Genomic DNA, 26,504 nt, shown 5'->3' with positions numbered 1-26,504 from the left:
ACACAACACAGAAAGGATAGTCTTCAACAAATGGTGTTGAGAAAACTGGATATTCACACGCAAAAGAATGAAATTAGACCCTTATCTTATAACGCAAGAATCAACTGAAATTGGATTGAAGACTCAAACATAAGACCTGAAATTCTAAAATGAATGAAAGAAGACTTAGGGGAAAACCCTTATAATATTGATCTTGACAATGAATTCATAGATATTACAGCAAACACAAACCACAAAAGCAAAAACAAACAAATGGGAACACATAAAACTAAAAAGTTTTGGCACATCAAAGGAAACAGTCGATAGAATGAAAAGGCAGTCTACAGAATGGGAAAATATTTGCAAACCATATCAGAGAAGGGGTTAAGTTCAAAATATGTAAGAAATTCTTACAACTCAGTAACAAAAATATTAACTTAATTAAAAAATGAACAAATGACTTAAATAGATATTTCTCCAAAGAAGACATACAAATGGCCAACAGGTATATGAAAAGATGCTAAATGTCTCTGTCAGAGGAATGCGATTCAAAACCACAATGAAATAGCACCCCACACCCATTAGGATGGTCATTAACAAAACACAAGTGTTGACAAAAATTTGGAGAAATTGGAACCCTTGTACACTCTTGGTTGGAATCCAAAATGGTACAGCCACTATAGAAAACGGTATGGAGATTCCTCAAAAAAACTAAAAATAGAACTACTGTATGACCCAGCATTTCCACTTTTGGGTATTTATCCAAAAAAATTAAAATCACAATCTCAAAGAGATACTACCACTTCTGTATTTATTACAGCACTGTTTACAGTTGTGAGGAGGGGGAAACAACCTGAATGTCCACTGACACTGAGATGAGTAGACAAAGAAAATGTATACACATACAATGCAATATTACTTAGCCTTAAGGGAGAAGGAAATCCTGTAATATGTGACATAATGGTTGAACCATGAAGACATTATGTTGAGTGAAAAAAGCCAGTCACACAAGGACAAATACTCCATGACTTTGTTTATATGAGGTATCTAAAATATTTAAATGCACAGAAGCAGAGAGCAGGACTATGGTTGCCAGGAGCAGGGGAGAGGGGAAAATAGGGAGTGCTAATCAACAGGCATAACGTTTCCGTAATGAAAGATGAATAAATGCTAGAGATGTATTTTACAACACTGTGCCTAAAGTTAACAATATTGTATTATACACTTAAAAATATGCTGTGGGTAGATCTCATGTTAAGTGTTTTTACCACAATAAAATAAATGTAAAATTTTAAAAAGAGGGACAGACTACTGATGCATGCAACAACATAGATGAATCTCAAATGTGTTGTGCTAAGTGAAAAAAGCCAGACTTAATGGCTACATGTGGCACGATTCCATGTATATCACATTCTAAAAAAGGCAAAACTACAGGAATAGAAAACGAGTTGAGAGAGGAGTTGACTAGAAAGAAGACAGCAAGGGTAATTTAAGGAGATGATTGATCTACTATATCTTTATTGTGGTGGTTTCACAACTGAATGCATTTGTTCAAACTCTTTAAGAAAAGGGTGAATGTTAATTGTGTATAATTTGTACTTAAATTTTTAAAATTACATAGCAAAAGTATTAGGTTGGTGCAAAAGTAATTGCGGTTTTTTCTGTTACAATTACTTTTGCACCAACCTCATGCATGATTTGTAAGGGAAAGAAAATTAATGTAATATCAGATTTTTTAATAGCAATGCTTTATCTTACAAGAAAATTGAGTAACATTTTTAATACACTCTCAAAATGTATGTGCCAAGAACTTCATATCCAACAAAACTGACCCTTTCTTATAAAAGGCAAGATGGCTGGGCGCAGTGGCTCACACCTGTAATCCTAGCACTTTGAGAGGCCGAGACGGGTGGATCACCTGAGGTCAGGAGTTCGAGACCAGCTTGGCCAACATGGCAAAACCCCATCTCTACTAAAAATACAAAAAGTATCTGGGTGTGGTCATGTGCGCCTGTAGTCTCAGCTACTTGGGGGGCTGAGGCAGGAGAATCGCTTGAACCCGGGGAGCGGAGGTTGCAGTGAACTGAGATCCCGCCACTTCACTCCAGCCCGGGCAAAAGAGCAAGACTCTGTTTCAAAAAAAAAAAAAACAAGGGAAAAATTTACTGTTATCAGGATGCAACATTCAAGAATTGAGGGAATATTGGTCCCACAAGCCCTTCCTAAGAAACTTGCTAGAAACATGCTTCAGACAAGCAAATGACTACAGATACATTGACATAAGTACTTTAGTAAGCATAAAGTATGTAGTTATTTATAGTTCTAAAACTGAAGAAAATTGAAGGAGAGAGTATAGTATGAAATGGCACGTCCTGACCATGTAACTAGTATAATGACAAAAAAATTAGTGGAGACTGAGTATGACATATGCCAAAACATTTCCAACTGTTTTCAGTATTCATTATTGGTAGCAGTACTATTAATATTGTCATTGTGAAACTTATGTATTGTAATATAGCATAAAGCAAATTAGATATTCTATATAATTGTAGGTATTCAATTTTTATCATCCTGTATGCCCTTGAGCACCAGGATCTCCATGTGAAAGAAAAGAGGGAGAGCTGTTATATAAAAGATATTAAAGAAAAAATCCCTTAGTCTAGAGTTTGAATTTGAAATATTATTACAAATTCAGAAGGAATTTATCTTGGGCTGTATTTTATCTTGAGCTGTATAAAAGATATTAAAGAAAAAATTCCCTTAGTCTAGAATTTGAATTTGAAATATTATTACAAATTCAGAAGGTATTTTATCTTGGGGGTGGGAGAGTGGGAATGGGGAGAGGTTCCTAGATCTGTTCATTCTAAAGGTCTAGAAACAGTGACCACCCCAGTAGTATTGAGAATCCGTAGGGCCAGGTTATAGGTTTGAAGTATCATTTCCCATCAAATTAAATCAGTGGCTGCTTCCAAATATGCAGCAGAAAATGACTCTCAAACCTTGTTATCCCAACTAGAGCAAATTTCTCAAAGATTAGTAGAGTTAAGTCAAAGGATGAAGATACTAAGGGCCTAAGACGAACAAATTGATCTCTGATATGAATAAGAATTGCAGGAGATTCAAGGCGGGCGAATCACAAGGTCAGGAGATTGAGACCATCCTGGCCAACACGGTGAAACCCTGTCTCTACTAAAAATACAAAAGATTAGCCGGGCGTGGTCGCAGGCGCCTGTGGTCCCAGCTACTCGGGAGGCTGAGGCAGGAGAATGGCATGAACCTGGGAGGCGGAGCTTGCAGTGAGCCAAGATCTTGCCACTGCACTCCAACCGGGGTGACAAAGCGAGACTCCATCTCAAAAAAAAAAAAAAGAACTGCAGGAGATTAAAGCCTATCAAATAAATCTAAATCCTAGATTTTTTTTTTAATTAACAGACTTTATTAGTTTTAGATTTACAGAAAAATTGGGCAGAAATTGAGTTCCCATGTATTTCCTCTTCCCATCCTGTCCTCAGTTTTACCTATTCTTGAAATCTTGCATTGGTGTGGTATATTTTTACAGTTGATGAACCAATATTGATATGTTGTTACTAACTGAAGTCCATAGTTTACATTAGGGTTTACTCTTTGCCTTTTCTAGTTCTGTGGGGTTGACAAATACATAATGTTGTGAATCTACCATTTTAGAATCATGCAGAACAGTTTTACTACCCCAAAACTTCATTGTGCTCAATATATTCGTTCCTTCCCACCCACCCAACCCCTGGAAGCCACTGATTGTTTTTTAAACTTTTAAGTTCAGGTATACATGTGTGGGTTTATTACGTATGTAAACTTGTGTCATGGGGGTTTGTAGTACAAATTATTTCATCACCCAGGTGTTAGGCCTAGTACCCATTAGTTTTTTTTCCTGATCCTCTCCTTCCTCCCAACCTCCACACTCCAATAGGCCCCAGTGTGTGTTGTTCCCCTCTCTGCGTCAATGTGTTCTCATTATTTAGCTGCCACTTACAAGTGAGAATATGTGGTACTTGATTTTCTGTTCCTATGTTAGTTTGCTAAGGTAATGGCCTCCAGCTCTATCCATATCCCTGCAAAGGACATGATCTCCTTCTTTTTTATGGCTGCATAGTATTCCATGGTGTATATGCACCAAATTTTCTTTATTCAGTCAATCATTGGCATTTAGGTCGATTCCATGTCTTTGTTATTGTGAATAGTGCTGCAGTGAACATATGCATGCATGTGTCTTTGTAATAGACCAATTTATATTCCTTTGGGTATAGATCCAGTAGTGGGTCTGCTGGGTTGAATGTTATTTCTGTCTTTAGGTCTTTGAGGAATTGCCACACTATCTTTCGCAATGGCTGAACTAATTTACACTCCCACCAACAGTGTATAGGCATTCCATTTTCTGCACAACCTCACCAGCCTCTGTTATTTCTTGACCTTTTAATCATAGCCATTCTGACTGGTGGGTATCTCATTGTGATTTTATTTGATCAGTGATGAAGAGCTTTCTTTCATATGATTGTTGGCCGCATGTATATCATCTTTAGAAAAGTGTTATGTCCTTTCCCTACTTTTTAATGGGGGTGTTTGTTTTTTTTTATTGTAAATCTTTTTAAGTTCCTTATAGATGGATGTTAGACCTTTTCGGATACCGTATAGTTTGCAAAAATTTTCTCCCATTCTGTAGGTTATCTGTTTACTCTGTTGAGTTTCTTTTGCTGCGCAGAAGCTCTTTAGTTTAATTAGATTCCATTTGTCAATTTTTGCTTTTGTTGCCATTGCTTTTGGCATCTTTATCATGAAATCTTTGCCCATGCCTACGTCCTGAATGGTATTGCCTAGGTTGTCTTCAGGGTTTTTTATACTTTTCGGTTTTTGGGTGTGTGTGTGTGTGTGTGTGTGTGTGTGTGTGTGTTGGTTTGTTTGAGACACAGTCTCGCTCTGTGGCCCAGGCTGGAGTGCAGTGGCGTGATCTCGGCTTAGTGCAAGCTCTGCCTCCTGGGTTCACACCATTCTCCTGCCTCAGCCTCCCAAGTAGCTGGGACTATAGGTGCTCACCACCATGCCCGGCTAATTTTTTGCATTTTTGGTAGAGAAGGGATTTCATCATGTTAGCCAGGATGGTTTTACTCTCCTGACCTCGACATCCGCCCACCTTGGCCTCCCAAAGTGCTGGGATTACAGATGTGAGCCACCGTGCCCAGCCAATAGTTTTCGGTTTTACATTTAAGTCTTTAATCCATCTTGAGTTAATTTTTGTATATGGTGTAAGGAAGGGGCCCAGTTTCGGTCTTCTGCATATGGCTAGCCAGTTATCCCAGCACCATTTATTGAATAGGGAATCTTTTCCTCATGGCTTGTTTTTTTCAGGTGTGTCGAAGATTAGATGGTTGTAGGCATGCAGTCTTATTTCTGGACTTTCTATTCTGTACCATTGGTCTATGTGTCTGTTTTTGTACCAGCACCATGCTGTTTTGGTTGCTGTGGCCCTGTAGTATAGTTTGAAGTTGAGTAGAGTGATGCCTCCAACTTTGTTCCCTTTGCTTAGGATTGCCTGGGCTACTCAAGAGTCTTTTTTTGGTTCCATGTGAATTTTAAAATTGTTTTTTATAGTTCTGTGAAGAATGCCAATGGTAATTTAATGGGAATAGCATTGAATCTATAAATTGCTTTGGGCAGTATGGCCATTTTAAACATGAGCATGGAATATTTTTCCTTTGTTCGTGTCATCTCTGGTTTCTTTAAGCAGTGTTTTGTAGTTCTCCTTGTAGAGATCTTTTACCTCCCAAATTAGCTGTATTCTTAAGTATTTTATCCTTTTTGTGGCAGTTGTGAATGGGAGTATATTCCTGATTTGGCTCTCAGTTTGACTGATGTTGGTGATATTTGCACATTGATTTTTGTATCCTGAGACTTCGCTGAAGTTATCAGCTCAAGAAGTTTTTGGGCTAAGACTGTGGGGTTTTCTAGATGTAGGATCATGTCATCTGCAAACAGAAATAGTGGTACTTCCACTCTTTGTATTTGAATGCCCTTTACTTCTCTCTCTTGCCTGATTGCCCTGGCCAGGACTTCCAGTTCTGTGTTGAATAGGAGTGGTGAGAGAGGGCATCCTTGTCTTGTGCCAGTTTTCAAGGGGAATGGTCCCAGCTTTTGCCCATTCACTATGATGGCTGTGGGTTTGTCATAGATGGCTCTTATTATTTTGGGGTATGTTTCTTCAATACCTAGTTTATTGAGAGTTTTTAACATGAATGGATGTTAAATTTTATCAAAAGCCTTTTCTGCAGCTATTGAGATTATCGTAGTTTTTGTCTTTAGTTCTGTTTATGTGATGAATCACATTTATTGGTATACTTATGTTGAACCAACCTTGCATCCTGGGGATGAAGCCTACTTGATTGTGGTGGATAAGCTTTTCGATGTGCTGCTGGATTCGGTTTGCCAGTATTTTGTTGAGGATTTTTGTATCCATGTTTATCAAGGACATTGGCCTGAAGTTTTCTTTCTTTCTTGTATCTCTGGAAGATTTTGGTATCAGGATGATGCTGGCCTCATAGAATGAGTTAAGGAGGAGTCTCTCCTCCTCAACTTTTTGGAATAGTTTCAATAGGAATAGTACCAGCTCTTCTTTGTACATCTGGTAGAATTCAGCTGTGCATCCATCTGGTCCTGGGCTTTTTTTAGTTGGTAGGCTGCTTATTACTGCCTCAGTTTCAGAGCTTGTTATTGTTCTATTCAGGGATTCCATTTTTTCCTGGTTCAGTTTTGAGAGGGTGTATGTATCCAGGAAATTTTTCATTTCTTCTAGATTTTCTAGTTTATATAAATAGATGTGTTCATAATATTCTCTACTGGTTGTATTTCTATGGGGTCAGCCACAGATCTTTTTACTGTCTATATAGTTTTGCCATTTCCAGAATATCACACAGTTGAAGTTACACAACATGTACCCTTTTTAGACTGACTTCATTCACTTAGCAATATGCATTTAAGGTTCCCTCATGTCTGTCTGTGGCTTGATAGCTCAATTCTTTTTATTGCTGAATAATAATCCATTATGTGAATGTGTATCGATTGTTTATCTATTTACCTACTGAAGGACAGCTTAGTTGCTTCTAAGTTTTGGCAATCATTAATAAAACTGTGAACACTCATGCAGTTTTTTTGTGTAGATAATAAGTTTTTAAGTCATTGGAGTAAATGTGTAGGAATGTGATTCTGGATCATATGATGGCTATGTTTAGCTTTATAAAAAACTACCAAACTGTCTTGCAGTGTGACTTTGTCGTTCTGCATTCCCACCAGTAATGAATGTGAGCTCCTGTTCCTCCACATACTCACCCGCATTCCTGATGTCAAGTACTTTGAATTTTAGCCATCCTAATAGGTGTGTAATGGCATCTTGTTTTAATTTGTAATCCTTCAATGACATTAACATTGAACATCTTTTTCTATGATTATTTACAGTCTGTATACTGTGTCTTTGATGATATATCTATTAGATCTTTCGCCCACTTTTTAACTAGATTTTTTGTCTTCATATTAAGTTGTAAGAGTTCTTTGAATATTCTGGATCCAATTCCTTTATCAGATATGTTTTCCATGTATTTTCTCCTAGTTTGTGGCTTATCTTTTTGTTCTCTTAACAGTGCTTTTCACAGAGCAGTGTTTTTTACTGTAATGAATTCCAGCTTATCAATTTGTTCTTTCATGGAGTGTGTTTTTGATATTATATATGAAAACTCATTACCAAACTCAGGATCATTTTGAGTTTCTCCTTTGTATCCTCCAGAAGTTTTATGGTTTTATGATTTACATTTAGATATATAATCCATCTTGAATTAATTTTTGTGAAAAATATAAAATCATCTAGATTTTTTTTTTTTGAATGTGAGTGTCCAGTTGTTCCAGCACCATTTGTTGAAATGACTGTTCTTTGGTTGCCTTTGCTCCTTTATCAAAAGTCAGTTGACTATATTTGCTTCTAATTCTGGTCTCCGTTATTCTGTTCCGTTGATCTGTTTGTCAAATTTTTTCACCAATACCACATTCTCTTGATTAGTGTAACTTTATTGTAAGACTAGTAGCCACGTAGAGTCAGTCTTCCAACTTTATCCTTCTCATTTAATATTATGTTGGCTATTTTGGATCTTTTGCCTCTCCATATAAACTTTAAAATCAGTTTATCAGTATCAGTGGAGTAACTAGCTTTGATTGTGATTGAGACTGCATTGACCAAGTCAGGAAGAACTGATATCTTAACATTATTGAGTCTTCCTACCCATGAATATGGAATATCTTTCCACTTATTTAGATCTTTAATTTCTTCCATCAGAGTTTTATAGTTTTCCCTCATCTAGAATAGTGAGGGTATATACATATTTGTTAGATTTATACTTGAATATTTCTCTTTTTTTGGTGCTAATTTAAATGATACCATGTTTTAATTGCAGATTCCAGTTTGTCATTGCTAATATGTAGGATAGCAATTGACTTTTATCAAGGTGTGACCTACAACTTTGCTTTAATTGCTTATTCGTTCCAGGAGGCTTTTTGTCAAATCTTTGGAACTTTCTACATAGACCATCATATCATCTTCAAACAAGTAAAGTTTTACTTCTTCCTTCCCAATCTGTGTATCTTTTATTTCCTTTTCTTACTGTATATAGGAGTGGTGAGAGAGGACATGCTTAACCTTGTCCCCAATCTTGGGGGGAAAAGATCTGGTTTTTCATCATTAAATATGACGTTAGCTATAGTTTCTTATAGATGCTCTTTAATAATTCATGAGTTTTTAGTGATATTTAAAATAAAACTAAAAAACTAACTTGTCACTTTCTAAGCATGACAGGGAACCCAGTATGTTGATAACTGAAAAAATAAAAGGAAAATCTCAAACATTTATGTGGAACTATACCACTAGGCAATCAAATATATGAAGGGAATTTCTCCTTATAAATTATTTCATCTAACAAATTGAAACAAAATAATAGAATTTGAATATCACAGTTTTGTACCCCTTGAAGAATGAACCCTTGATGAATTCATGGCTTTAGGTATTGATCATCAGTGACTGCTAACCTGAGTGACATTCAGAATTATGTGCCTCCTGATTAAAGAGCTCTACCACCTATAGTCTTGCCAAAAGAGGTCAAACCTGAGTTTGATCAAGCCTCCGGATCCAACTTCCAATTATCTGGAAATGCTAAAGAAAAAGAAACATTGAATTTCACCATGTATATGCAGGCAGCAAAATTGTAAGGAAAATAGAGGAATGGGGGGAACTTCACAGATTAAAAGAGATGTAAAAGACATATCCAGACATATTTTTAAAAGACTTTGTTAAAAGTAAGTAAGACTAAGCATGGATGCACAGTGCTGGAGATATACACTTAGGTGATAAAAGCATAATAAAATGCAAGGAAGTGATCACTGTAAATGTCAGAATTGCAGCTACTTTGCAGGGAAGAAGAGGCTATAATTGGAATGAGAAAAAGTATGTCTGGGGCTTCTTAGTAACAAAATTCTGGACCTGAGTGGTGATTTCAAGGATGTTTTCCTTATAACAATTAACTAAGCTATACTTTTGTGTAATTTTCTGTATCGGTGTTTTATTTCATTAAAAATGTTTTTTAACAACAACAAAAAAGATTATATATGCATATATGCAGCATATATGAGGTCAGGACAGGTATCTAATTTTTTTCATTGTTGCCTGTTACACTTAGCATAGCGCCTAGACATAAATAGGTGCCCAATAAACAGTAGTTAAATGAACAGTCATAAAATCCCATCATAATTCAGCTTTTACACAGAATCAGTAGATTATGTCTCCTCTCGAAACCGCTTACAGTGAAAAGCTTAATACAATAGCTTTTATAAGTTTTAATCTTGCCTTCCAAAGCAATTTAGCCACAATCTAATTTTCAAAGTTCAAAAATAATTTTCCTTCTTTATAAATACACTTCAAAACTTTTAGATACTTCACAGTTCTCTCTGTTGGGTCCAGATTTTATTCTCGATAGCTACAAAAATGAGAATAAACCAGATTGGCTGAGAATAAATGTTCATGATCAAATGAGCATTAAAAAGTAGAATAGTGGGAGGGACGCGGTGGCTCATGCCTGTAATCCCAGCACTTTGGGAGGCTGAGGTGGGTGGATCACGAGGTCAGGAGATCTAGACCGTCCTGGCTAACATCGTGAAACCCTGTCTCTATTAAAAATACGAAAAAGCGGGGCCGGGCGCGGTGGCTCAAGCCTGTAATCCAGCACTTTGGGAGGCCAAGACGGGCGGATCACGAGGTCAGGAGATCGAGACCATCCTCGTTAACACGGTGAAACCCCGTCTCTACTAAAAAATACAAAAAACTAGCCGGCCGAGGTGGCGGACGCCTGTGTCCCAGCTACTCGGGAGGCTGAGGCAGGAGAATGGCGTGAACCTGGGAGGCGGAGCTTGCAGTGAGCTGAGATCCGGCCACTGCACTCCAGCCTGGGTGACAGCGCGAGACTCCGTCTCACAAAAAAAAAAAAAAAAAAAAAATACGAAAAAGCCAGGCGTAGTGGCGGGCGCCTGTAGTCCCAGCTACTTGGGAGGCTGAGGCAGGAGAATGGCGTGAACCCGGGAGGCGGAGCTTATAGTGAGCCGAGATCGCACCACTGCACTCCAGTCTGGGTGACAGAGCGAGACTGCGTCTCAAAAAAAAAAAAAAAAAAAAAAACATAGTGGAGAATGTGGTTAATTAATGTATTAAGATATTCCACAGTTGCACATTCTTGTATGTTTGAAACAAGGAAGACAGTTGTCCCTTCATTAGACAATCTGTGTGCTCAGTCAGACTCTGTGCTGCACAGTATGAGGTCTCCCGACAGAATGAATGAGACAAGGATCTTGCCTAGAAGCAACTTAGGCTGGTTATGTAACAGAATATAGTTTTCAGTGGTTTGACCCAAGTCTCAGTTTCAGCGTCTAGAACTGGCATGTGCTTTTAGGTGGGCCATTCCTGGAGGGCCAGGCCTAGATTACACATCTCATTCTGTGAGCGAGGCACTGACTTAGGTCCGCTTAAGGCCTTAGACTTCTAAGCACAGTTAGAGCTCCCTGGTTTCACACAATTATTTTTAATAATATCTAAAGAAACTAATTTGGAGCTTTATAAAGACAAAGCATAATTTGAGAATGACTAAATGCATATAAACTGTATGCTATTTATTAAATCCTTAGTGCAAACCAAAGATATTCAGTAAATTACATATGCATTGGGGCTCTGGTGTTAACATTTGTCTCTCCCTTTCCTAAGGAATTGGAAAACTCCAGGTCTGGGTGTTTGGTTCGATCTAGAGAGTTCTCATCAAACTAATACTATATCCACTGCTAATCATCTTCTTTGTTTTGCGAGGATCTGTCCTTTTACATTTATCCCCATCAGGCCAATTCCGTTCTTACTTGAGGGCAAAACGATAATTGATAAAAACACCAAGTTTCTCTTTGCAGCCATATTTATGTGATCCTAATACTTGCTATCCCTACTTGGCACAGAATTTTACTGTGCCAGAACTTAAAGCCATTCTCTCTCCCCCATGTAGATTTTGTGAAATTGTTGTTTAAAAATGATTGCTCTCTTGACATAGGTGTATGACAATGGATTTTGGTGAACAGTGGTTTTCTTTTTTTTTTAAGTCTTAACCACTGCAAACTGCACAAGGATATAAACTATGTACTTTCTAAGTTATATTATAAAACCTTCCTACATGGCAATCACCTGGAGCTTTTCTGTTTAACTATTTCATAATGTCTTAGGTGTGTGCTACACTTGTATTCTATTACTGTCCTTCTATTACTTGTATTCTATATGTCCTGCACTTATTGTCAAAAGACCCAATTTTATGATGCTTTTCCTATCCTCTGTTTTTTTTTTTTCAGAGGAAACATTTTCAGTGAAAAGACTTACACAAAAATTCACTCACATATTTATGATTTTTTGGAGCAGAAAGCCTTTATCTCAACCCCCCCAACCACAGTGTAGTTTTGACAGGATGGACAGTAAGATTTTAATGTCTTCTCAAAAGATACTTTGAAAATCTGGTGCTTTCTGTTTGATGTTAAAAAGTGCTTCTGGTCATTTGAGTTTAAAATTACAGGGAAAGCTGCTTGGGTAGACCACCCAGGCTGGGTTCAAAGGAGTGATCTTTCTAAGACAGGTACTCCTCAAATAGAGGTTGTCTTTCAAACAAGTTTTACTGAAAGGACAAGTATTTCCTGACCCTGAGTTTTTCGGTTCCCTCCTCCTTTATTTTCCTCATCAGAAAATGGTTTCTTTGTGAAAGTTTCTCGGGAGAGTTTTGTGAGCATAAGATTATGTAGATATACTTTCCACACTTTACCAATAAATGACTTTTCTATATAATGTAAAGCACGGAGGGCATTAGGACATTAGTCCCATACCATGTGTTGTTTGTTTATGCCTCGTGATCACCCACAAAAGATTTGAAACAAGTAGTAGGAATTCCATTGAATAAAACAAACAAAAAAATTAAAAATAAAGTTTATATAAATATAGTTCAAACCCAAAGGGAAAAAATAGGATAAACTATACAGTTGTAATGTTCCACATATTATTCTTAATACCTCAAAATATTTTTAAGGGCTTTAGAGATCTGCAATTTTATATATTAACTCTACCATAAAGCTACAATACACAAACAATGTGAAACAGACACGAAGATAGATAGTTATCGATTAGAGTCTGATAAAGATGGCATTTCAAACCAGTGGAGAAAGGAGAGTTTATTTAATACCTCTTCATGGGAAAAATAAATTTAGGCTCCTGTCTCACGCAACACACCAAAATAAATTCTAAATGAATCAGCAGTGAATTAGAAAACCATAAAATTACCATACACAGTGATAATTCAAGGAAAATAAATACAAATGAATAATTTAGAAGGTGATACAAATGAATAATTACCTCATCTCATAGTGAGAGTGAGAAATAATTTTGAAACACAAAAGAAAAAGCAGGAAAAAGAAAACTACAAAAATTGTTAGACTACATAGAATTATTTAGTCTCAGTATATTTTTAAAAACTTTAAAATAGCATAAGCAAAATGGAAGACAAAAGCTGGAAAAAATATTAACAATATGTATTAACCATTTGTCATATTTATAATGAGATAATCTTAATAAATTATTTTTAAAAGATAAAAACCTCCTCCCCAAATTTTAAAATAGCAAACTAGAACAATTAACAAAAAGATAACGATAAGTAGCAACTTTATTTTAAAGAAAAATAATAAAGTAAATGTCTTTTTCCCTTATCCCCAAATCAAGTTTATATTGTGAATTCAAAGGCAAAGCTCATAAAAGCACCAGAAGTAAATTTAAAAGAATATTTTTATAATATTCAAGTAGAATGGCCTTTCTGACAGAAATCTCAGATGTCCTAAAGGAAAAGTTTGGCAGATTGTATCAAATAAAAATGTAAAAATTACTTATGACAAAAAAACCTAAAAAACAAAATTGATAGCAATAAACTGGAAAAGTTATTTTTAAAATATGACCAAAAGGGTTCACATCTATATTATCAGTAAAGAGCCTTATAAATAAATAAGGAAAACACACCCCAATAGAAAACGGGTAGAAGGCACACTGTGATAATGCAAGAAAACATAAATAGACACGGCAAGTAAACACTGGGAAAAATCTCTAATCATACTGATAATAAAAAAAAATAACCTTTAAAATACTAGTTTTATTTAGCTGTCAAATTGGTGAATATTTGTTTTAATGATATTATTTAATGTTGGTAAAAGCATGGAAAAAATCTTTTTCTGGGGGTATAAATTGATTAAAATTTTTTTCTGGGGGACAGTTTAAATTGATAATATCTATCAAAAGTCTTCATTTTCATATTCTTTGACTCAAATTGTCATTATTGGAAATTTATCCTAGGTAAGCAGGCAGAGTGGTACAGAATGATTTGTTCAGCAGCTGTTGTAAACAAGGGTTGTGCTGTTAACCTGCACAGCATCTCAGCCATTGTCCTATATTTACAGAATTCCCAAGCATGTAAGATGGCTCTCCTGCTATAGAACCTGAGAGTGCCAAGTATTTGCTTCCTAGTCTTTATTGTGTCTAAGATACAGGAATGTGACGAAGGTTTTACAATCCACCATACTCACACTAGACTTTCACTCTGAAGGCAATGAAGTAAAGAAGCAAAGACATCTCAAACTGTATTCTTTGGAGAGTTTGAGGCAGCTATATCTAGTGTTCAAAGTCACAATGTTAGTTCAGTCTGTCTCATATGTGCCCAGTGTTTTGTTTTTTTTTTTTTTCCAGCAGACCAGTTTGGTGTTGTGTTCTTTGGATATTAGTTGTGGAAGTATAACTTCAACACCTAAATTTTCCAGATTCTTTTATATACACAAGTAGCCTGTCAATTGATTTCCTTTCTATTTAAATCAACCTGAGCTTCCCCCCACCAACACCATGGCTTAAAACTAAGAATTCTGACTGTATTAAAACAACTTTATTTGTAACATTGAAAATTGGACAGAATAGTAAGAGATTAATTGAAGTAAATTTTTATATCCACAGGATGAGACACTATTTAGCTTTTAAAGACCATGCAATATTTCTCAGTTTAAGTATTTTAATCCAAGAAGGAACTTATTATAAGACATTAAGTACTTAGAAAATTCTTGGAAGGCTGGGTATGTTGGTTAATGCCTATAATCCCAACACTTTGGGAGGCCTAGGTGGAAGGAAGGATCACTTGAGGCCAGGAGGTCAAGACCAGCCTGGGCAACATAGTGAGACCCTGTCTCTACAAAAAAAGAAAAAGAAAAATTAGCTGGGTGTCGTGGCGTGCACCTGTAGACCCAGCTACTCTGGAGGCTGAGGTGGGAGCATCACTTGAGCCTAGGAGTTTGAGGCTGTAGTGAGCTATGATCATGCCACTGCACTCCAGCCTGGGTGACAGAACAACACCCTGTCAAAAAAAAAAAAGAAAGAAAGAGAGAGAGAGAGAGAAAGAAAATTGTTGTCAGACTTCTAGATTGACTCCTAAAACAATAACAAACAAATTCACAAGGGGGCTGCTCCTTCTGAGGCCAACACATGTTAGGGAGGAAATGTGTGGCTAATGCCACACAAACAACTATCTCTTACACCCAATAAACCACAGAATGTGTACCCGAAGCTACAGATGAGAAATTAGTACAACTTATCCCACTGATTTTTGATGCCCAGGAAGCTGGAAAATGGACCCCAGAATGCTGCTGCAGGAAAGCCTCATATTCCAAACCTTGCTAGTAACAGCCAAGAGCCACAGGAAGATGTCTTTCACTCACATTCAACCTCCAAATCTTGTAGCATATTGTTTGTGTAGGGGAGAATAAAAGGCTTTCATATGCACAGATTGTCTCTGGAAGGATATGTAAACCAGTAACCATGATGATTTCTAAGATGAGGCTGGGAGACATGAGTAAGAGGGAGAAGCTTTTCATAGTGCACTCTTTTTATTTTGGCTTAATTGTACTGTGGTCATCATCACCTATTCAAAAAATTAGCAAATTAAATTTTACTTGTATCTTAGCTCAGTTTTTCACTGTATCTCAAGGGAACACACCCCCAGGCCTCCAAGGAAGCTTTCAAGGGTCTTTGAAAGGGGAGAGCAGGGGAGGTCCCTGGGTCCCCAGCTTCTGCTTCAGCCAGAGCAACTCTTGATTTTATCTGTTCTTTGGTTCAAGCTTCTGAGTAAGATTTTGTTTGAAGAAAGCATTTCCCTGCTCTTCTTAAAAATTAAAAGCTGCAGGGCATGATGGCTCATGCCTGTAATCCCAGCACTTTGGGAGGTCAAGGCAGGTTGATCACCTGAGGTCAGGAGTTCGAGACCAGCCTGGCCAACATGGCAATAAAAACAAAAATTAGCTGGGTGTGGTGGCATGTGCCTGTAATCCCAGTTACTCGGGAGATTGAGGCAGGAGAATTGTTTGAACCCAAGAGGCAGAGGTTGCAGTGGGCAGATGTTGCAGTGAGCTGGGATCATGCCACTGCACTCCAGCCTGGGCAACAGAGCAAGACTCTGCCTTACAAAAAAAATTAAAAGCTAGTGTTATAGAAGAATATTAAATGTCATGGAGAACTGTTCATTATTACATATTAATTAAGAAATGGGAAAATGGGATAAAATATAAATTTATAAGAATAAATAAATTCTTATAAATTTATTTTAAGAAAATAAATTTTCTTAAAATTTATTAAGAAAGACTAGAAGTACAAATACCAAATTTTCTCTTGATAGTATTTTACTATTTCTTTGTGGTTCTCTTTCCCAAATTTATGACAATTATTTTTAAAACTTTTTATCAGCATAAATACTCATTATTTTTAAATTAAATAGAAAAATACTCTTGAAAATTTATACATGTTATCAAATAAATGAAGTGTTGCTGGTTGACATCTGTGAAGAATTTGCTAGATAGAACCTCCAACTGATATGTCATAAATGTGGTAGATGTGGGTCAAGGTTTTTTTTTTTCATTGCTCAGAGAAATTCGGTAAGGCTGGAAACAGGTTAATCTCCTCCTGGCTTGCATCAACTTAGTCCTTTCAGCATTTATGTCAGCATACCATGAAAAAAATTTGGGAAGCACTGTGCTTTACTAACCTGGAAATAAGCATCTGTAGCATGCTTTAATTTGATTCTATATATTAACATATTATTTATACCTTATTCATTAAGAATAAGATTAATAACCCAAATAATAGACTAATAGCCCTAAAAAGGGCTACCATTTATTAAGTACTTAATCATGTACTAGGTACTGTCCTAAGTACTTTACATCTATTACTTCAGTTAATTCCCACGACAGTCATACAAAGTTTAGATATTCCAGTTTTATAGGTGAAAAAATGGATGCTATTATGTGAAATTAGTAACTAACTTGCTAAAATCTTGAATGGTAGAAGTAGGATTCTAACTAGTATCTTACTCCAGTGTCTGTAGTCTTAACCAGTATATTCTACTGTCCCCTTTTTTCCGGAACCTATCAATTATGTGAAGCAGTATACAGCTGTATCAGACAGATGATCACAAGTATAACAAGGGCTCTCTTCACCATCTCTCTCCCACTAGAGCATCAGCTCCATAAGGACAGAGAACTTGCCTGTCTTATCCACCTAGCACAATACCTGGAACATCATAGGAAGTTAGATATTTGTTGAATGAACGAGTAACTCTGGCTGCACATCAAAATTGCCCATAGAGGTTTTGAAACATTCAGATGTCAGGAGCCTACCCCATCTCCCAACTAGTATCACCAAGGGAAGAATTCAGGCAAGCATATATTTTTGAAGATTTACAGGTACCAGGCATGGTGGCTCATGCCTGTAATCTCAACACTTTGGGAGGCTGAGGTGGGTGGATCATATGAGGCCAGGAATTCGAGACCAGCCTGGCCAACAAGAGGAAACCTGTCTCTACTAAAAATATAAAATTTGATGGGTGTGGTGGCACACGCCTGTAATCCCAGCTCCTTGGGAGGCTGAGATGGGAGAATAGCTTGAACCCAGGAGTCAGAGGTTGCAGTGAGCCAAGATTGTTCTACCTCACTCCAGCCTGGGTGACAGAGTGAGAACCTGCCTCAAAAACTAATAAAAATAAAATAAAATAAAACTACAGGTGATCCTAATGCCTAGTCAAGATACAGAACCCCTATCCTAGAGCAGTGGTTCTCTAACTTGAATATGCAGCGGAATTACCTGCAGAACTTGTTAAAATCCCCAGAGCTTCCATTTACTAGGTCTGGGGTAGAGCTTAAGAATTTGTATTTATTCAAGTTCCCAATAGTGCTGTTCTGTGAATCACATGTTTAAGAACTGTCCTAGAGACTGGGTTGTATAGAACTAAATCAATACATTTTTACCTAGAACTTAAGCAGGAGATTTATTTAGTCAGACAGACCAAAATAAACATTGGTCACTCAAGCAATGGAGATTTTAGTCACAGTATTCAAAACATCCAGGAATCTGTCGTGCCCATTGAGCTTGTTGCTCTAAAAGTTTCTTTGAACAATTACATATTATTTTTTTTCCAAGCCAAACTATATCCAGCTTTATTAAAGTTACTTTCCATAAACAATCAGGGTATTTCAGGCAGGACATGGGCAGATAATCATTAACAGTGTACAGCAACTTTCAAACTCCCTTCTTCAATGGACTACCAAAATCAAAAAGCCACTATAAAACACCATAAGATCTTCATTTGATGCTCTGAACGGAAAGGTTAGAGTGAGGGTTGACATTTCACATTTAGCATGTTGTTTAACAGCTTTTCATGAACTGACCCTGACTTCCAGGAAATGAAATAAAAATGGCAGAATTTATCTGAAAATATGAAAATCCACAGCCTAGAAGTGGAAACTCTACTCTTTGGGGTGCTCCATCTCAGTGGCACCACTGTAAAGTCTAATTGCCTGACACACTGGTAACCAATTACTGGAGGGTCAGGGCCCAACAGAGTTTGGGTTTAAGGGAATTAAGTCTGTGTTGAAGATGATGAGGGAGAAGAGGACATAACAACCAATTTGTTTTTTCATACCACAAGGGATTTGTGCCAAGGTGGCTACATGTCTCAGAGTCATGGAATCCCTCCTCCTGGGAGTCAAGAGGAAATCTCTCAAAATGGGAAGGGAAAGGTGTTTTCCCCACATCAATCCAGCATCAGAGACATTCTATTAGTAACCTATGACCCTTTCCCACAATACAACAGTGAAGTGTTCTGTGTGCTAACAACATAAGCTTTAAAAAAGTAAATCAAGGTCGGGCATGGTGGCTCACTTTAAGAAGCTGAGGCAGGTGGATCACCTGAGGTTAGGAGCTTGAGACCAGCCTGGCCAACATGATGAAACCCCATCTCTACTAAAAATACAAAAATTAGCTGGGCATGGTGACAGGTGCCTGTAATCCCAGCTACTGGGGAAGCTGAGGCAGGAGGAAAAAAAGTTAAACAAATTTTGCATTTTTTAAAAACTTGATAAAAATAGTATTTCAAACTATACAGTCGCCAGAAATACAGTCACCAAAAATGCACACGCTTCACTTGGCATCTCCAGCACCTTCAGTTTCCTCTGCCTGGTCTGTTTTGGCATCTTCATTTTCTGCAAGGTTATTCCCCTCCCTGCCAGTGTCAGCATTTTCCTTTTTCCCTTTGGGTACCTCCTCTCTCTCCTTTGCGGGGTCCTTTTTAGGGCTGGGCTCTGGCTTTGGAGGAGCAGGTTAAGCAAACAACCTTGCGGATCTTCTCTGGCTTGTTCTTCACCTTGACTCTGTCTCCTTTAGCATCCCCTTCAGCTTTTTCTTGGGCATGGCAGTGATGCGGCAGGACATAGGCCAAGGATGCAGGAATGCAGCAGCAGGCAGACTTTGGTTGGGCTGGGGTTGTTCTTGCCCCTTCTTCACATTGCTCAGGCTCTGGGTGCTTTATAGTTTTTTTCAGCATATTTTAAGCCTCCTAGAGAAAAACATTTCTTTGATCAGTTTGACCTTAAACTGTTTGGGCCCACACAGGCCAGTTTTTACGCTCTTGGAAAGATGTCCTCAGCTGCTCAGGCACTCATCCATGTTCCGCCTCCAAGCAGTGTGGTGTCCACTCCCTAGAACTCTGGGGTCTTATCTTACATGGAGAGCCTCTGGTTTCTCCTTATGGGTGCTCTCTTCTTCCATGATCTTCCTTGTCCTGGAGCAGGAGATCTGGCAACAGAAACTTTGATAGAGCCCTTTTCCTTTTTTTTTTCTGGGTATTATTTGAAGAACCAAAGTTCCTGGATGACATCTAGTCTTAGAGTATTCAGAAACTGTCATAGACTAGTAAATATGTTTCCATTATCTGCAACTGCAGCTAATAGAAATTAGTAAGAGTTATTACGTACCAATGAACACTGGGCTTTGGGTGAAAATTATAAGCTTTTATATCTAGCTGATGGGCCTTGTACCTAATAGTATTTGGCTTGGTTTTTTAGAGTGATTTCCATCTCATGCCTGTTGCTTTCGTACCATTCATTTTATGTATTTTTAATTGTTTAAAGAAGAGCTGCTCGGGTTTTGTAAGTGGTGTTTTTCTCCTTCTTTTAGGTCTCTCTGCAATGCAATCAATGTTTACAACCTCACCTGCAATAACTGTTCAGAAAACTGCACTGATGTTCTGTTTAGTAACAAGATTACCTTCTTAATGGACCTCCTGATACACCAGTTGACGGTATGTAATATTATTGCTTTGAGTTAGAAGCAGTTGACGTTTGAGAAATAGTCCCTGTGGAGAAAACTGAAAGAATTCAACTTATTTACTCTCCAGATGGGGGAAAAAAAGAAGAAAGTGAAGATGACTGTGAGAATAGAGACTGGCAGACAAACTTAATAATTTGAAATTTTTGCACTGAATTCTTTTAAGTTCCAATATTTAATGGATAATAGACTTATAACACTTGCTAAGGTTACAGATTTACATAGTTAGACTGGGTCTTTGGAATCAGTTGGATGCAAAGCCAAACCTCTAAAGTCACAGGAATGAGTACTGTAGAAAGGAAGAATGTTAGGAAAGCCTCAAAACCTCTCTTGCCAGGTTAAGTTAAAAGGGTCAGTTTAAGAGGACTTTTTGATGGATATTTAGATTATTTTAGAAAAGAAAACTCCTCTGTTAGAAAGGGGAAAACTTGTTATATTGTTGAAATGGGAACAAGCAGCCAATTGTCACCTTAAATTTTACTTCAGTTCACAGATGTTGAAAGAGGTAAGCTCAATATAACAGCCAAAGGTTTAAGTATGTCAACTGGAGTCGCCAGGAGTTTCCTGGTGAAGTTTCTAAGTCCCTCAGGTATTGGCACAAAATAGCTCTCAATCTGCAAGTTTATAACACAAGAGATTTATTTTTCAGAACTGATTTACTTTTACTCAGCACACAGCTCTAATAACTCTTCCTTAAACTACAACCCTTTGCCTCTATCTCGTTCATTCCTATGCATTTTGCAGTCCTTAACCAAGGCTTAATGTTACCTTCTTCATGAAATCTTCCCCAGCCTGACTCTTCCCCCAAATTCAAGTTAAGTATACTTCTTATGTGATTTTAGGTATTAACATCTCTGATAGAATTGATCACATTGAACTGTATCTAACTATTTTCTTGTCAGTTTCCCCCACTAGCCATAAAATCGATGAGGACAGGAAGTAAGTTATCACTATCTCCAAGATGCTAACATAGGACCTGGCACTTAGTAGATTCAGTACATCATTGTCTGTATGTGTGGGTGAATAAATGAATTTTGATACATCGCAAGCTGAAAATCAGAAATGGAATTATGAAACCCTTACAATCAGACATATTGACATTGAGAGGGAATAGCAATAAGGGAAAGCAACAAAAATACAGATCTGGAACTGTTGCACAATATAGCAATGGATTTTTATAGTGATGATAGTGAGTCATCAATCAAAGGCTACATTATATATGATTTTGTCTAAAAAATAAGGCATTAAAATATGAGTAAGATATTTTAGCAAAAAAAAAAAATTCTATCAGAAATATTTGAAAGGCAGCATAAGGAGAAAAGATAACATTTTTTGTATGGCCTTATATCCCAGGCATTTTAATATATTTGCTTCATTTAATTTTGAAAACAGCTTGTTAAAGTCAGTATTACTATTCCATTTCACAGATGAGGAAACTTGAGTCCCAGAGAGGTTGACTTGCCCAAGGCTACATAGCTATTAAGTCAGAAAGCCAAGAATCAGAGCTAGGTGTGTCAAACCCAAGTTGGGGGGCATTCTGCACAATAACTGACTAATGTTTTTCAAATACGTCAATATCATGAAAGACAAGGAAAAAGTGAGAACTGTCACAAAATGGAGGAGAGTAACGAGACATAACAATTAAATGTAATGTATGATCCTGGACCACAAAAAGGACATCAATGGGAAAACTTGGAAATTCAAGTAAGATCTATAGAACAGTCTGTTTTATCGGCTCACTGTTAATTTCCTCCTTTCAATTATTATACTACGTTTTTGTAAGATGTTAATAGTAAGGGACACTGGGTTAAAGGAATGCTCTATTTTTACAACATATTTGTTTACTTAATATTATTTCAAAACAAGAATGAAAAAAAAAACTTCATGCTCTCCTATCATTTTATACTGCATCATCTGGAAGAATTTACTCCATGAAGCTTATTCTGTGTTGGTGGTGGAAGAAGAGACATTACTTTGAACAGAACAAGTAATGAAAGAGAATGGCATTTGGAATGTGAGGGAATGAACAAGAAGACTTAAAGAAAGAATCTTGGTTCTGCATATATATAGATGTCATGTGTCATAATATAGATGACATATTGTCTTAGTCTAGGCTGCTATTACAAAATACCATAGACTGAGTGGCTTATAAACAACAGAAATTTATTTCTCACATTCTGTAGTCTGGAAGTTCAAGATCAAGGTACCACCATAGTCAGGTTATGGTGAGGGCCCTCTTCCAGGTTTCAAACTGCTGACTTGTCACTTTATCCCCAGATGGTGAAAAGAGTGCAAGCTAATTCTCTGGCCTCTTTTTATAAGGGCACTAATCCTGTTCATGAGAATTCCATCCTTATGACCAAATTACCTCCCACAGGCCCTGTCTCCAGATATCATCACATTAAGCATTATATTTCAACATGTGAATTTGGGAGAGACACAGCATTCGGACCCTAGTACATACAGTAAATGATATGATGGCAGCCTGTATAGAGTACTCTGGGAGCACAGAGAAAGATATTCAGTGATTCTCCCTGGGACATCATGAAAGAGGGACGTTTGAGTTAGTTCTCAGCTCCTCATAATAGCTATCATTTATTAAGTACCAACTGTGGGCCTGGAGCTGGTAAGTACCTTGATCATTTTCTTCTTCTTTGAAAGCCCTAGTTCCCTTTGAATAACCTTCATTGTAACCCAAGGTTTCTTGACCTCAGAAAAGCTTTTAATCTCTCAGTGGATTTGACCACATTCTATGTTTATTCTGCCCATCAATTTTGCTCAGTTTGGAACTGGGATCCTGGGACATTAGTTTGCCAAACACATTTTATCCTTTTTTTCCTTATACATGGCACTTTCTGAGTTTTTTCGTTCCTTTTGGGCTCTTTATTTTATCGCCGTCGATTCTTATTGTTGCTGTGACTAGGTTTGTGGTAGTGGGTAAAGGAGGATGTGTTTCCTGGTTTGGGGTGGTTGGTGATGGTGATTTTTATATTTCTGAAAATCACTTGAATGTATTTTCATTTTTCTTGCTAACCAGTTTTAATTTACATGTAACTGAAATATGGACCACTGACTTGTTAGTATCCTTGAAATAAGGGATGAAAAAATAGTGATCAATACATTTTCCAACAAAAATAGAAAAAAGCATAAAAGAAGCTAATTAATTGTGATCTGGTGTTATTTATAAGACAACTGATTATCATCAGCTACTTCAGTCTTTCTGGTTGTTTCACAAACCCAGATGGTTTAGGAGACGTTTTTCTTCTAGCCACTTGGAGTTTGTTTTGGCACTCTTGTATTTCATTTTAATTACTATTTCCAAAACATTGTACAGATGCCTGGGTTATAGAGGTGAATTGGACACAGTTCCATCACTCTAGAAGCCCACAGTTAAGGAAGAAAGAAATTGCATATGCAAATATTAATGACTATAAGAAGCTGTGAGAAGTTCTATAATGTTATCAGAGCTACAAAGTAGCTCAGACAACCTAGTAGAGTACCTAGCACATAATAGGTGTTTGTTCGGTATTTGATGAATGAATGATACATTCTAACTTGGGGGAATTGGGAATATTTGGGGGAAGAAGTTTTTTGGGTTTTTTTTGTTTTTTTTTTTGAGACGGAGTCTCACTCTGTCGCCCAGGCTGGAGTGCAGCCGCCGGATCTCAGCTCACTGCAAGCTCTGCCTCCCGGGTTTACGCCATTCTCCTGCCTCAGCCTCCCGAGTAGCTGGGACTACAGGCGCCCGCCACCTCGCCCGGCTAATTTTTTGTATTTTTTAGTAGAGACGGGGTTTCACCGGGTTAGCCAGGATGTGGGGGAAGAAGTTTAATTTGATCATACCTTGAATACTTTGAACCCAGGGGTTCAAAGCTACAGTGTGCCATGATTGTGCCACTGCACTCCAGTCTCAGCAACAGAGTGAGATCCTGTCTTTAAAAAAAGAAAGAAAAAAAAGACACCCAACTCTCAGCTTCTCTGGGAGGGAGAGAGAAGAGTGGAGCATGTGTACAATATCCCAGCTTTTTGGAAGTCTGCCTGAGAGACTGCTATCTGTCTTGCCTGACTTGGGGCTAGCATACTTTGGATGCTGGTGAGAAGAACAAAGAGCAGGGAGGCTTGCTGCCATAAAACTAGAGAACATACAATGTGTATTAGTCCATTTTCACACTGCTATAAAGAACTACCTGAGACTGGGTAATTTATAAAGAAAAGAGGTTTAATTGATTCACAGTTCTGCAGGCTGTACAGTCCTTGAGAAACTTACAATCATGGCAGAAGAAGAAGGGGAAGCAGGTACATTTTACATGGCTGGAGAAGGAGGAAGAGAGTGAAGGAGGAGATGCTACACACTTTTAAACAACTCGATCTTGTGAAAACTCACTATCACAAGAACAGCAAGGGGAAAATCTTCCTTGTGATCCAATCACCTCCCACCAGGCCCTTCCTCCAACATTGAAGGTTACAATTCAACATGACATCTGGGCAGGAACACAAATCCAAACCATATCACAGTGCTAAAGACAGATACCAGCAGAAGGAAGAGATTATGATCACTTGAATAAGAAAGCAGCAAGCATCTCTAGTTGAGAAAGTGCATACATAGGCCTAGAGAAGTTGTATCCCCACCAAAGTTTGCAGAGGTCCCCGGAACCCCTAGCTGAGCTGATTAGTGAGGGTTTTCCACACTACAAAACCCAGTTCATAAACACTGGAAGAAGTGGCTTTTTTTGTCAAGTGCACAGATCCCAACAAAGCTTTCAAGATGTAGGAAGAAACAGGGAAACATGGCCCAAAGAAAGGAGCAAAATAAATCTTCACAAACCAACCCTAAAGAAACAAAGACATGAATTACCTGACAAAGGATTCAGAATAACCCTCATAAAGATGCTCTGTGAGCTAAAGGTAACAATGTATGAGCAAAATGAGAATATCAACAAAGAGACAGAAAATACACACACAAAAAAAGAACCAACAAATTTTGGAACTGAAGAATATAATAACTGCACTGAAAAATTCACAATAGGGGTTCAACAGCAGACTCAGTGAAGCAGAAGAAACAGCAAACTCAAGACAAGTTATTTGACGTTATCCACCCAGAGGAAAAAAAAGAAAAAAGAATGAGAAAGAGTGATGAAAGCCTAAGGGATTTGTGGCATACCATCAAGCCAACCCATATACACATTATGGAAAGTTCACAAGAAGAAGACAGAAAGGAATGGGCAGAAAATTTACTTAAATAATGGCCCAAAACTTCCCAAATCTGGGAAAGAAAATGGACATCCAGTTTCAAGAAGCCTGAAGGACCCTAAATAAGATCAACATAAAGAAACACACACCAAGACACATTATAATAAAATTGTCAAACTCTCAAAGAAGTAAGAGAATTTTGAAAACAAAAAAGTGACTTGTCGTTTACTAGGGAACAGACATAAGACTATCAACATATTTCTCAGCAGAAACCCTGCAGGCCGGAAGGGAGTGGAGGGATATATTCAAAGTGCCAATTAACTGATCTTTGACAAGATTGCCAGGAATACACAGCAGGAAAAAGATAGTCTTCAATAAATTGTGTTGGGAAAACTGGATATCCACATGCAAAAGAATGATATTGGACCCTTATCTTACACCATACACAAAAATAAACTAAAAACTGATTAAACACTTAAATGTAAGACTTGAACTTTGTTAAACTCCAAATTAAAACATAGGGGAAAACCTTCATAACATTGATCTTGACAGTGATTTATTGGATATGACACCAAAGCAGGGGCAACAAAAGCCAAAAATAGATAAATGACACTATGTTAAACTAAAAAGCTTCCGCATCAGAGGAAACAATAAACAGTGCAGAAAGGCAATGTACAGAATGAAGGAAAATATTTGTAAACCATGTCTGATAAAAGGGTGCTATGGGCTGAATATTTGTGTCCCCAGAATTCATATGTTGAAACCTAATCACCACTGTGATGGAATTAGGAGGAGGGGCCTTTGAAAAGTGATTCAATCTTGAGGGCAAAGCCCTCATGAATAGGATCAGAACCCTTATAAAAGATGCCCCAGAGAGCTGCCTTACCCCTTCTGTCAGGTGAGGTCATAACTGGAAAGTGCCTTCTATGAACCAGAAAGCACCACTTCTGCCAGCATCTTGATCTCAGGACTTCCTAACTTCTTGAACTGTGAGAAATAAATTTTGTTTGTTGTTTATAACAGTATTTTTTTATAG

At 37.5% G+C, this 26,504-nt stretch overlaps 1 protein-coding gene across 23 annotated transcripts in view; it reads left to right on the top strand.

Moving 5' to 3' along the window:
• SCAPER (S-phase cyclin A associated protein in the ER) overlaps positions 1–26,504 on the top strand; it is a 557,109-nt gene that overhangs the window by 411,901 nt on the left and 118,704 nt on the right. For all 23 annotated transcript variants that reach the window (XM_005560160.5, XM_065548231.2, XM_073996464.1 and 20 more), the window contains one exon: positions 20,129–20,252. In XM_005560160.5, coding sequence (XP_005560217.3) covers positions 20,129–20,252 — 124 coding nt within the window. The remainder of the gene's footprint in view (positions 1–20,128; positions 20,253–26,504) is intronic.

The sequence above is a fragment of the Macaca fascicularis genome, chromosome 7 (genome assembly GCF_037993035.2).
Source record: "Macaca fascicularis isolate 582-1 chromosome 7, T2T-MFA8v1.1".
Classification (NCBI taxonomy): Eukaryota; Metazoa; Chordata; class Mammalia; order Primates; family Cercopithecidae; genus Macaca; species Macaca fascicularis.
Note: the sequence above shows the minus strand (reverse complement) of the source record. Positions and strands in the feature narration are given on the sequence as shown.